The 14408-nt window shown below is 37.2% G+C and overlaps 1 protein-coding gene across 2 annotated transcripts in view; it reads right to left on the reverse strand.

The window, feature by feature from the left end:
- The window catches only part of LOC121423745 (calcium homeostasis endoplasmic reticulum protein-like), a 29090-nt gene extending 17974 nt beyond the window's left edge, over positions 1–11116 (reverse strand). For both annotated transcript variants that reach the window (XM_041619226.1, XM_041619224.1), the window contains exons 1-6: positions 11023–11116; positions 4467–4637; positions 3585–3793; positions 2764–2901; positions 1398–1549; positions 466–577 (exon numbers count right to left, since the gene is read on the reverse strand). In XM_041619226.1, the coding sequence (XP_041475160.1) occupies positions 466–577; positions 1398–1549; positions 2764–2901; positions 3585–3793; positions 4467–4637; positions 11023–11050 (810 nt within the window). In that variant the 5' untranslated portion in view covers positions 11051–11116. The remainder of the gene's footprint in view (positions 1–465; positions 578–1397; positions 1550–2763; positions 2902–3584; positions 3794–4466; positions 4638–11022) is intronic.
- Positions 11117–14408: the final 3292 nt, after the last annotated feature.

The following is a 14408-nucleotide window of genomic DNA, read 5'->3' on the forward strand; positions in this document are numbered from 1 at the left end:
ATAATGTTCGTGGAATGTGCACTTTTGCATATCAATTTGTGTGTTAAACATCAATGTGCGAGTTTGCACTCAAGCATGACTTTAGTTTACACTTCATTCTTTGTGAAAACGCCTGACCTGCATGTTTAAACAAATGTTTATGTCGGTTACTTTGAAATAAAAAAAAATTAAAAAGATATGTTTAAAAAGACAACAGTAATCATATGGAAAAGGATAAGTGAAGTACTACATTAAGTTCAAAAATTCCATTCAAATAAGGGCATCTTTGTAGAATAAACTCTACAAAATATAGTGTCAATATAGTGTCTTTCCATTCAACAGCATTTTGAAAAAATTTGACGTCAAATGAAATATCTTAGCATATGGAAAGAAAATTATTTAAAAATCTTCACAAAACAATCTGACGAATCTCCTATTTGAATATTTGGCCACACTTGACAAGTATATTGGAAAAAAATAGCATACCTTTTCAAGTTTTCCTTTCTGATCCTCGTCTGCTACTGCATGTGTTGAGCAAAAGATTGGAACGACCGTGTCTTCTAATGCATGCTGCAGATCCTGAGCATTGCGTCTTGTACTGTTCAAATAAAGATGATCAAAAAGAGAAAAAAGATAATACAAGTTTATTTTCTGGTTTATCTGGAAGCTTCAATGGGTTGGAGTCACATCGAAACAATAGACAGGTTACAAAGTGATTCAAATCTATGGAATGTCCTTTCTTGGGAACCTAGTGACGAAGCATTAATTCAACCTGAGAGTAACAAATACCACAGACACTACTACTTGGAATCCATTCTTTTCATCATGCTATATGAGGAAAGCTTTTGAGTTGTCAAGCACAATTATTTTATTCATAATGTATGCACAAGGTCTAAATTTGCAAACAGTTCTACACCTTTTGAGCTGTGCTACATGCCACAAGTATAAAATATGTCAAAAATGTGTACCACGGGGGGGGGTTAAGAATGGTAAACAGATTCTTGCAATATATTTCCATAGAGTTTTGTGTGCTTCCATAAAAGGGGAAAGCTGTACTGTTACCAAGAAATCAGCTATTCAAATGGCATTCATAAAATCTTAAATTCCACAAAACAAAAATTGATGTACTTGCAGTGAAGCTATGTCCATTTCAAGTGACAACGGTATCAGTGGAGTGAGTGGACACATTCCTAGTGATTAATTCATCTTAGCTTATCAGATACTGTGCTAGATACGTGTCATGCATTAACTTAAATAAATCTAAAAGTTTTGTATTTTCTCAGCATGTCAATGTCACGTGTAGCATATTTCGCAAGTCATCACATGAAATTTTAGTTGTTCACAAGTATTTTCATACATGTCAAAGCGCTATTACTACTATACTTCCTAATGATCACATTTCTACACTAGTACATTACCAGTGATATAGGACATCGTTAATGAGGTATATGAGATGGAGCTTGGCTGTAAATGGGGCCGCCTTGGCTAGAATCTGATGAAGGAGATACTTAGCTATCAGCATACAATGCTTAGGGGAACGGGCAGTTGAAAAGATCCACTGCTTGCCATTCTAAAAGGGGCATGAAATGAAAGTCACATATCAGCATGACAGGAAGGATAGTATCTTCGACATTATACAAATAGCGAATAGGCATGAGTGCGATGGTGCGAGATTTCGCATGAGGTGAAAGAAAGATGCTCTATTCAACGAGGTGTTAGCCGAGTTGAATAGAGCGTTTCTTTCTTTAACCGAATGCGAAATCTCACATCATAGCACGAATAAGAATATTCGCTATTTGTGTTGTACAACGCCTCGGAATCTAGCGAAAATATGAAAAAACCAAGAGTTTTTCCCTGCAGTAATCTATGAAAAGGGAGCAAAAATATTGAAAGCGAAAAGCAAAATCCCACAAGCTGGGCCCACAAGCGCACATGATCTTGGACAGCATTGCGCATTTAGCCAGCGGGTTGTACGCGCATTGTCATCTTATTCAATGAAATCGCATTGTGACGTCACCTCCTAAAGCCGTGCAATGGTACATTTTGGATGGTACGTCTTGTGTGCAACGGTACGAATGTGTGACATTCAGCCTCCCATTTGATCGCGTACAACAAGCTAAGTAGGCGTTGTACAATATCTATAATCAAATCTTAGTGACCATACCTATTGCAATATCATAATGTTTCAGACCAATAAATTTAAGCCAGAGGCAGCGGAACGTCAGGCTCATGCAATGAAAGTGGAGGGGCACCTATTGTTTGGCAGACAAAAGGTGCCCCTCCACTTTCTTTGTCCGAGCCTGATGTTCCACGGCCTCTGATTCAAGCAGAGGAACTTAAGAAATCCTCCTTACTAATCTCATTGCCATGGTTCTTAGTTGACTGAAGATTCTACATTTAACGATATATAAAATTTTGTATATCTTATATCTATTCTTTATTCTTATATCTATATAACGAAATTTCGTTTTTTAATAGAAGACATTCCATCGTGGTGACGCTGGATTTCTTACACACTTCTCAATGTCACTGATCCACTGGTGTCTGCCCCAAAAAAAAATCATGAGGGGACATCAGCTTTAAAGAATGTTATTGTTCATGCCTTAATGATAGATAATATTCTCCGCAATTAAAAAATCACTGCATTTGAAGCAATTAAAAGATGAAAAGTCCAACCTGTTTCAACTATTTTTTAACTTGGTTACTGAAATATGACACAGACATAAGAAAAGTAGAATACATATTAAAGTATCAATCAAGGACTTGAGATCTATGAGAACTTACTGATATAGCATCTTTGGTACAAGCATCTATTATAGTTTGAAGCCTGTTATCTAGCTCAGAGAGATTAACATCAAGGTCAGAAGCCAATTCAATCACTGCCTTCTCTCTGCTACTGGCAAGAACAGAATCTATCTGGTCCTATAGAGGTGAGGAAATAACGTTTAAAAAAAGATAAAGCGGAGAAGTGAGATTACATTTTAATCTTTTCCCTCAATTTACCACACGTAATAGTTTGCAAATAGAATGAGGCACCTTTCTTCAATCGATTCATACATATCTCAGGGATAGACAAGATTACGAACATATTCTAGCATACTTTTTCCAGCAAACACTGTTCTCAACAACATTCATAGGTTGCCAGAAACTTGTCAGAAAAAAATGCAACATATCATTATTATTGGAGTTCATTCACTACAGGCTAAAGGAATACACTGTTCAATGTTATTAGGTTCTCAAGAATAAATGCGAATTGGAGTCACTGGGCAAATGGGCCGTCCTCCATAAGTTTTAGTTCCAACAAAATCTAATACACAGATAAGGTATATTTGGATATTTTCATAGAGAGCTGTCCACATTAAAGAAAATTATGAATCACTTCCTTTTGAGATATAATAATTACTTGTTGCGCAGTAATATGAATAAAAGAGATGTGTTCAATGTTTCTCCCTTCGCATGGATTGGCTAATACACAATAAATGCATACTCGTGCTAAAATTCTGAATTTTTAGGAGAATTTAATCAAGCAGTCTTGAATTGTAATGATTATAGATTCTTAACAGTCAGCAGATCTTCTTCGAATATACATTTAAAAACATTCTTACAGTTTGTTGCTGCAGGAGAACCTGTTTCTGCTTTCCAAGGTTGTCCTCACTCTGGCTGATCTGCTCTTCAATCTGAGAGATCTGTTCATCAAGCTGCTGCTGTTGCTGGATCTGCGGTTGCCATGGCGCCGACTGAATTGAATGCTGGGTAATCACATCCTGGATGATGGCCTGCTGATGGGCTAACTTCTCCTTCTGTTGCTGGATGGCTGGTGGGGATAAGGGAGGAGTAAGGTGTATGGTCGAAATTGGAGATTGGAGGAGTGCAGGAGAAAGGCAGAGGAGGGGGAGGGAGAAAGAGTGTGACAATGAGAAACAGCAAGGGGGCGAGAATAGAGGGGGAGAAAGAAAGTTTATAAATGAGAAGGGAGACATTTGAGGAAGGAGGATGAGCAAACAAAGGTTAAGGGAGGGAAGATGGTGGATGAGAAGGGAAAGACAGCAAGATGTAGAGAGGTCGGGCAAAAAAAATGATAGAAAATGGAGACAGCAACAAGAGATGGAGACAGCAACAAGACAGAAACAACAGGAAATGATAAGAAAGGAACATGTGTAAAAAACAAGAAATAAGAATGCACAAGTATATGCAAACAACATGCTATAAAATGTGAAAAACATGTTGTATGCAAGAAAAAACACTAATTGTTTCTTGGCAGTTCCCTTCATAGCCTTCTTAAGAACACAAGTACATTTTCTACCTTTATATAAAAGTTTACAAATATATTATCAAACTTTTTAGGTATGTTACGTGGATGAATTATAATCAAACAATCAGGCAATCATGACTGGTCTATGCAATTCATATTCCATTGACCATTCGAGTAAACAAAAATCTATTTCAAACTTAGTAGAATACATGATGTTTTTTTACAGTATACTTACATCGTTGTTCAGATGTAACTTTGTATTGATAATAATTGTAATATTCTCCTCCAAACAGGAAACGGAACTTTGGATTATCTTTCTGTTTCTCCTTCGTCATCATCTCAAAGTCGGTGCCATTTCGAGCGACAAAGTTGGCCAACTTGTCGATAATATTCTGCAGATCAGTGTCTGAAATATATGGAAATAAAAATATCATAACCTTGTGCATTGGACAAACATGTGGAACATGAACATGCCCCAGGCATCCAAGGGTCTGTATCACTTGAGAAAAATACTTAAAGGACAAGTCCACCCCAACAAAAACTTGATTTGAATAAAAAGAGAAAAATTCAACAAGCATATCACTGAAAATTTCATCAAAATCGGATGTAAAATAAGAAAGTTATGGCATTTTAAAGTTTCGCTTAAAAAAAATAGTTATATGAACGAGCCAGTTACATCCAAATGAGAGAGTTGATGACATCACCCACTCACTATTTCTTTTGTATTTTATTATATGAAATATTTTTATTTTCTCGTCATTGTCATGTGAAATGAAGTTTCATTCCTCCCTGAACACGTGCAATTCCATTATTTTAACATTTTGTGCTTCAGGCAAGGAGGTCCTAATCGTCAAATTCGTAAAAATTGAAATATTGTATAATTCAAACAATAAAAAACAAAAGAAATAGTGAGTAACATCATCGACTCTCTCATTTGGATGTTACTGGCTCGTTCATATAACTAGTTTGTTGAAATTAAGCGAAACTTTGAAATATCATAACTTTCTTATTTTACATCCGATTTTGATGAAATTTTCAGCATTGTGCTTATCTGATTTTTCTCTATTGATTCAAAGCAACATTTTTCTGAGGTGGGCTTGACCTTTAAGTCAAAAAAAGGACTGTCTAACATACAAACTTGTTAGCTCGCCATCCCAAATACACGTAATTGGTCTTCAACCTTCCATTTTGCAAAAAGAAATTCATAAGTTCCCCAAATATTTAAAGATAAAAATATCCACTATGAAAATTTTCATCCTAAATTTGCTGCATTTTTAAGAAAGTCATGAATAATGCACTTGGGTTAGTCCAAGAAAAGGTCACCATAAAAGACAAAATGTCATCTTTATTTTTAAGTTAACTTTGGTGGAAAAGAAAGCCCAATATTGAATTTAAAAATGTATAATATGCAAATTTATGCTAATTTTGGAACCTAATTTGCATAATTGGTTAAATGGGCATAACATAAGAGACAATTATATATTAAAACTCATAGAAAATCAAAATAAAACTTGTGGGATTTATTCACACATGTAGGTAGGACATGGACTCCACATCTTACTGTAGCAGCTGTTATTTTCGCGGGGGTTTTATTTTCGCTGATTTCGCGAATTGCCATCGGCCGCGAATTTAACAACACGCGAAAATATTGACACATTTCTTAGTCAGCGCCAATGCCCCCAACAGCAGAGCTATGCTATTGAAAACATCCTGCATACTGAGATAATGGAGATATGCACCTCTATATGTACAAAAAATAAGGCTTAGAAAGTACAGTTAGTGATTCAAAAAGTTAGCTAGAATTTCACTTTTTTTAATTTCTCAAACAAAATCAGGGCCTAAACTATTTTCTAACATTATTTTATCAATATTTATACACTCACTGTAATATTAAAATGTATTTTCCATGAAATAATTTCATTTTATTGTCATCTGATTGACTCTATACACACGTATTGGTAGCTATTTGCATACTCATTAATATTCATAAGTCACATGACCAGAATTTTGAAGGTGAACATTCTGTTCACAAAATTTCACAATTTTGCACTTTTTACCAACTTTTTGAAAAATGAATCGAACCAAACACAAATTCCAAAGATTGCTTAACCCTATAGATCCTGTGGCATGATGAATTTTTAGATCTAAAGGTTAAAAAAGTGAAATTTAAGCCACTTTTTCCACAATTTGTAACTGTTTTTACAGGGACATATTTATGTACAAAAGACGTATCAGCATGGTGACTTTGAGGTATGTACATTTGCAAATGAATTGCACTAGTTTTGCTTCTTTGAAATGCTGTGGAAATGTATCGTACATCTTCCGATCGCGAATTTAACAACCCGCGTCGGGACCCCCTCGATTCGCGAAAAATTCTGTACGCGAAAATAACAGCTTTTACAGTATTACCTTTTTTGGGAAAAAAGTGGTGTCATGTAATAAAATATGCAAATTAGGTCTTGAGTAAGAATGGAATGTCCCATACGTAACATTTTGAAGACGTTTTTGGAGTTATTTTTCAGAGTACAATACTTGCATTGTACTCTGAGAAATTTGTTGTCTTCCGCTTGGCGACAGCACGCAAATCGCGCGATTTGCATGCTGTCGCCAAGCGGAAGACAAAGAAATCAAGATGGCGACGTAAACACGGCCGTAAGCTCTTCCCATCTTTTCATAACAAATTTCTTGTTTTTTTAATGAATTCTTCTTCAAAAATATGATCAATATCGCAGAAATGATGGAAATGAAGTTGGACCCCATGTACATGTTTTAGGGCTAGATCTTTTAGAGGGAAAGTAGAATTCTCAGGGGCGAAAGTTTCTGGTTTTGTACCCGTATGTGGGGAAATATAGGTAGGGATCCCAGGCGTCAGTGGGGAGTGACCATACATATAGTATATGACTTTCACTGCCCAGACGCCTCCAGGCTAATGCCATCATGGCGCCAGTGGCACTGGCAGTGCCGATGGCGATGCGATGGACGTGGTCGTGTACGCGTCTTCGGCCAAACAGTAGAGGCGCACGGCCAATATGGGAGACTCTCTCCAACAAGGGAGACAATCTCCCATATTGGAGACTTGCTTTACAAAAGAACAAAAGAAACAACACCAACAAAAGTATGATTTTTTCCACCCAAACTTTTGTCCCACCAAGGTCAGAAGCCCATTTGTTATGTGTGTGGATGACTACAAAAATCCTTATAAAAACAAAAGTAGACGGTGAATTTTTAAAGTAGACGGTGAAAAGGGGTAATATTTCATGAGGAATCTGCTTATCACATTTTTATTTGCCGCCAAGGTAATCCTTTTTAAGCAAATGTAAACAAAGAAAATTGGTCTCCAAAACTGGAGACTGTCTCTGAAATAGGATACCAAAATTTTAATCTTTATGAAAGTCTGTGAGTGTGATATTCAGTAGAGGCGCTGGTCAGAAAATTGGGATCGTCCCAGTTTACAGGGACTGTCTCAGTTTATAAGGATTTCTTCACACAAGAAATCTAGGAAAGTTCATTTACCTGTCAAGTAAAGTGCCAACACCAAGTGTGCTAGTCAATGTAAACATATCAGGTTTCATAACAAGATTATTGGAAGACGGTAAGTCATGAAAAATAGACGGTGAACTGGGGGAATTGAGGTCACTGAATCTATTTTTAGCACTCTCAATTTCCGTAATTGCTGTCTTTGTCCCGTAGGGGGAAGTGAAAAAAAACGTCCCCATAATAAAAACAAGGACAGTCTCAGACATGATTTGTCTTGGTTTATGAGGATATCCTTGTTTTCTGGGACAATCCCAATTTTTGGACCAGCGCGCGCCTCTACTTGCCATCTCTCTCATGGGAGACAGTCTCCAAAGAGTCCAATATTGGCCGTGCGCCTCTACCAATGTCTAATGTAGGTATGTGACAAAAAAAATGAAAATCCTCAAATCTCAATGAATTTGGTATCATTTGAAAGCCCTTAAAAAGACCTTTCAAATGATACCAAGAACTCAAATTTTCATCAAGAAATTATAAAGTTATTCCAGTTTAAGTCGCGCATATTTATCCAAATTTGTGGTCATTGTCTTAATGTAAAGTCAATGGAGTGCATAACCGATTTTTGTGACCATTTTGTGACCATTTTGAACCCAAGTCTTCAACGGGCTCTAACTTCTTTGTTTTTGAGCCCTTTGAAGTAATTTAGGTATCAATGGAAAGGTGAAAGAAAACTCAATTGATGTGTAATCATTTCACTTGGTAATTTTTCTTCTTATGTGTAAAATAATTTCTTTTAATTAATTCTAATTAATTATGCAAATTACAATTACTCGCCTCTTTTTTTTGCCAAATGAAGGTGATAATGAGAGATAATTTGTATATAATTTAGTTGGCATCAAAACAGCATCATGTAGATAATTTCCTAAATAAATTAGTTTAAAGTATTGTTTTTGTAATTTCTAATGTATTTCTTTGTTTTTCTGATATAAATTACAATTAGCTCTTTTTCAACTTTAGTATTGTGTACATGTATGTATGGGGTCTTTTTTTTACAAATGAAAAATATCATTCCTTTTGTACATGTACTTTGTATGGTATAAAAATACAAGTGTGCTTTTCTGATGTATTTGATTGTTTCACCAATTCTTTATGTATTTTATTGTTTCAACAATTTGTTTATAGATGGATAATGTAGCTTTCATTTTGGAGACCGTGGGCATTCGATTACAATTTTTTTTAGGAAGGATGAGCAGCAGAGTCTGAGGGTGTAAAGATGTAGCATTGCATGTAATTCAAGTATCAAGAAGGAAACATAAAAATTAAGCTTTAATATATGCATTTCTTAGATATGTATGATTACAACAAAGGCCATGTTTGAGCACTCCTTTTTTAATGAAAAATAAGTTCATATTCTAGCGTGAAATCACTGCACATAAATAAAGCTCTGAACAGCAACAAAAACAGGCATCAAAGCTCCAACACTCAAAACAAGAGAACAAAAGTGACACAAAAATTTATACAAATCCCATCCCCATTTCAGCTTATGAACACAACCCCCCCCCCCCTGCACCCTTCTTGAAAAAAAAAAAATAATTATAATAAAATAGAAAAAAAATGAATAACATAGAAAAAAAAATAGACAATAGAGCCATGTGGAAGTGAAATATTTCCTCTGAGAGTGAAAAATTAAACAACAAATTTTTTGCATTTTAATCATGGGCGGAAATTGGCCCCAAAGGTAGGGGGACGCTGGCATCGGCGGCGAAAGCCAACAATTTTAGGGGGGACCACCAAATTATTTTGATAATAAAAAAAATACACCAAAGGTTATCAACCAAAAATTATAGGGGGACGCAGAAAACTAAATTTGACAAGCAAAAAAAAAAAGAAAAGAAAAAAAAAAGGTTATCAAAAAAAAAAATTGAGGTGGGGGGGATCGTCCCCCACCTCAAATTAAGGGCGGGGGGGGGTACACTTCCCCCAGCTTTCGCCGCCTATGGATGCCGGCAACTCTGACAAGTTAAAAAAAAAGTTTATCCCCAAACTGTTGTAAGGTCATTTTAACCCCAAAAAGTTTGACCAAAAAAGAAAAAAAGAAAAAAAAATGTATTATTGTTACATGTCCCCCTATTATTTTGGGTAGGGGGACGTGTCCCCCTGGGATTTCCACCCATGAATTTAATTTTAGAAAAGTCAACATTGATATTCCACTGTCAAAAGCAAATCCAGTTTCCAAATGAAACGATAATCAACCACCTACACTAGACTCTTGACTTGAGTCACATAACCTTGGGATGATAAAATCTTTCTGTGACAAATGTATGTATTAAAATCAATATCAGAATAATTATCTACGGTATAATGACAGAGATTTCCCAAAAAGGCACAACATAATCATCAAGTAAGCAATTTACGATCTAGTTCAATCCAGCATGAACGACTCACTATCGACCGCTCCCATCACCCTGCCAACCGCAGGCGCATCGGGCAGCTCGACTGCCGAGAGACCGGCTGTGACAAGGGTAGCATCGCCCTGCCAACCGCAGGCGCATCGGGCAGCTCGACTGCCGAGAGACCGGCTGTGACAAGGGTAGCTGGCATCTCTTATATCTGGACTGCGCAGCGTCAGAATCGCGTAAGTTTGGATTTTTTGATAATTCAAATATTTTTCCAGTCTAATTGTATACCTAATCGGATTCTTGTTTTACTTACCATTTTAAAATTTCGAACATTTCCGCGTCCAAAAATTTGATGAACTTTCAAGCTCCGATATCCACACTTTACAGGCGAGTATCCACATTGAAACTTATATGTACAGAAAGAGCACATCTTCAGCTGTCTGTTAAAAGGCACGAGATTGCACCTACTATGTGCGCATGCGCATTAAACCCCATTTCCAATGAGCCGCCCCAGACAGAGGCGATGCCACTCGTAGTCGTAGCAAAACCCGCGCGAAAACCGTGCCACCAAAACCAGCGCTCGCGATGCCCCGTATTCGCACATAGCTATCTAATGCCAAACAAAGGCAGCCTTTCAGTTTCATTTTCAACTCAAGTTTCAATCGATCAGCCAAAGGTAAACAGTGAATTCTACTACAAAAGGTTTTAAAGGTTTTTGGCATTATCGTGATATTGGGAACCACCAATCACCATTCACACTTCATACAGCAGCGCTTAATCAGTCATAACTCACAAGCACGGTTCCTATTTATTTCCACCTCCATTCACTTTGTACACAACACAACAAGTGCTCGTATACAAACCGACGAGTGGTTCCCCAAAACACGATTTGGCCAGGTTTTTAAGGTTCAATATTACCTGCCGGAGGTTGTGGAGCCACTTCCATTTCCCGTCCTTTTAAACAGGATTTTGTCGACTTTTTCTCTCTCTCTGCCTGGATTTGGAGCCGGAGCTACAGTACAGCCTATTAAAGGAGAGAACCGCCGCGTTCCTCCGCGCTCCGCAAGAAGATCTAGCCGACGGTTTTTTATGCTAGCTAGTCGTGTTGCCGTTTTAATACGGTACTACGTACCGGTATATAGAGATTTGAATAACCAATAGTTTTGGCTGGAATTCAGGCGAAAATTTCACAAAGGAAGTTTCAAAGTTCAGTGACGCTAGCTATTTGATATGTATTTTGGGCGCCATCCATTGATCAATAAGGGACCATGGTTAATTCACCTACTTGAATCCACTGATTTCCCCCTCCTCTCTGCAAGGGGAAAATGACAACTATTATATCACTGGTATAATGTACTAGTGTAGAAATGTGATCATCTTTTTTCTCTATTTCACACTCTCCTTTCCGGTCATTTCTTTTCGCCCCCCCCCCCTCTCTCGATGGGCAGGAATCCAAGGGGGACAGGGGGACGTATCCCTACCTATAATAGTAGGGGGACACAATATCCAATGTCCCCCTACTATTTTTGGTCTTATATGATGGAAAGAAAGTGTCCTTACTATTTTGGTGATAACCTTTTTTTTTCAATTAATTCAAATTTATTTTCTCTTAAATGATCTTAAGGCATGGTCACACCCAGTGGCGTACCGTGGGTCACGGCATTGGGGGGGCACCAGCAAAAATTTTGAGTCACTTCGTGAGCGCGCGAAGCGCGCCCAGTTGCCAGGTATACTGACCTAACAGAGACATTTTAAGGACAGTGCCATTAAACGGATATTCAGACCTAAATAGGGACATTATAATCAGTCTTTTGTAACCATGATACGTACCTGTCTCGCTAAATAATGCGAGCGCGAAGTGCGAGCTGAAATTTTTTTAAATATTGACTCTCCAAACAGGAAGATTTTAAGGACTATATTTTAGGAATCCATTAAGAGTATACACATCTCACCATAGTCATCTAATGCGATTGCCCATAAGCGCTTGCTTATTTTGTTAGAATTACATCTAAACATGCACATAAAGCACTTGTAATCATGATTAACATACCCATCTCACTAATCAAATCTTGCGAGCGCGAAGCGCGAGCTGAAAATTTAGGAAATTCAGACCTGAAGGGGGGCATTTTAAGGCTTATTTGTAGGAATTCACGAAGGCCATACGTAGTTCACTAACCAAATGATGCGAGTGCGAAGCGCGAGCTGAAAATTTTTGATATTCAGATCAGAAAAAGGGACATTTTAAGGACTGATTCTACGAATTCATGGAGAGCAGACATATTACACAAAGCCACTACTGCGAACGTAAGCACGGACAGGAAATGATTTATATTAAGACCTTAAATGGGGCCATCACTTTTAAGTAGTCATGAAAAAGAAGCACACTATTGTACATAAAACAATAATAACTCGAAGTGCGAGGAAATCCATTTGGCAGTTTGTTGTATATTGACTTGAAAACGGGAGGTTTTATAGTATAACAGGATTATATATCTCGGTAAATAGACAATGCGAGCACCAGGAACAATGAAGACATAGGCCCTATGCAAATTATGTTTCATAAAGTTATGAAAAGAAATGTTTCTTATGTAATATAACATAATTATGATATAATATAAAATTATAATGAACAATAATGTCTTCTTTTCCACTACGTTTCTCTCCCTTCCTCTTTTTCTCCTTTTCCCCGTTTTTTTTTTTTTTTTGGTCAGCCGATTGGGGGGGCACGTGCCCCCCATGCCCCCCGTAGTTACGCCACTGGTCTTAAGACACCGCCCGAGCGTTGTTGGAGCGGTAGGGAAAGAGGGTCGAATTTCGCTCACATAATTGGGGAAAAAGTCGAAAACAAAAATCGAAAAAAAAAAAAAAATCGCAATCGAAAATGGTGAACGGTAGCGAGCGGTGATGATTTTTTCTCTCCGCTCCACGACCGCTCCAACAACGCTCGGGCGGTGTGACCATGCCTTACATATATGAGGTGATAATCTTTTTCTTTTCTTTTTTTTTTTGGTGTCAAATTTTTTACCCCTGGTCCACCCTTGGAGAAACGTCGCCCGGCTTATTTCTTTATTTCTCTCTTTTTTATTTCATTTCCCTTCTTTTCCTTCTCTCTTTATTTTTCTTTCCTCTTTTTTTCTTTATGCTTTCTCGACAGGGGATACAGCTTTTGACAACGTCCATTATGAAATCCGAAGGAAAAGAAGGGAACGAAGTATATATCAGGAAAAAAGATGGGGTTACTATGTGAATTTTGAATATCACGTAGGTCGAAAGATTATTAACTGTTAATCAACAAAGGAAATGGATTTTTCATATGTAGGGCCTTCTAACTTAAGTCTTGACATGCATGTCGGAGTGAAATTGATTTTCCTGTAAATATACTTCATCGGGACAGTTAGAATTACACTGTTAGAAAATTTATCCTTAAAATAAAAGAAGTTCCTGCAGCAGAGTCTCGAGATCATCTGTAATCTTACCGAACTGCGTAATCTTACAGGAATTTGGTATTTGGTGTATGGAATCTTACAAATTTCCTTGAATAAAACACCCTTTTCCCCTTTTTAAACAGACCTGTTATGTTAATTGCAGAAAAATTCCTGCTTTATGAATTTACAGAATGATTCTGTTATTGCTTTCTGCAAAATCTTCTGTTTATTTTCTGTAAAATCACAGGTTTTTTAAAAGTGTAGGCAGTTGTGGTGTGCGCCTGTAATCCAAGCTGTGGGGAAGTTTCAATTTGATGCAGAGGTTCAAGGTTCGAGCCCAATTGGTCCCGGACGTAAATAATCATATCTGATTAGTACACATCTGACAAAACTCAAATACACTCACAGTTAAAACTGTACGTTTATCACCATTTTATGGGAAACAGAAGACTTGAGACTATATGCCCTAATAGCATATATGCAATGAAGTCGAGGCATCCATGAAAACAATCGGTTCAAACGGAAATAAAAATGGGACCCGGATGCATATTTCAGGAACGGTCTATTTGATGGAAAATTGGGAGGGGGTATCTTTAATGGATTCCCTAAGACCCTCACCCGATATCATTTTAATTATTTTCTGCTATGTTTACAATAAACGTTATGTCAGGGCAAATTTCCCCTGTAATGAATTAAGTACAGTAATTGGGATCCAAATTAAAGTGATGTACGTGCTTCAAATTTGAATATTGGAAGAACGGTTTGACATGAGAAGGGCGTGCATACGTATCGAGGAAAAAAGAAATACCCACTCAAGTGTTATCAATGCGGTGCAGAAGATCTACAGTATGATGATTTTAAAATGTTTCCATTAGTCCA

Source organism: Lytechinus variegatus, chromosome 11, assembly GCF_018143015.1.
Source record: "Lytechinus variegatus isolate NC3 chromosome 11, Lvar_3.0, whole genome shotgun sequence".
In the NCBI taxonomy this organism is placed as follows: Eukaryota; Metazoa; Echinodermata; class Echinoidea; order Temnopleuroida; family Toxopneustidae; genus Lytechinus; species Lytechinus variegatus.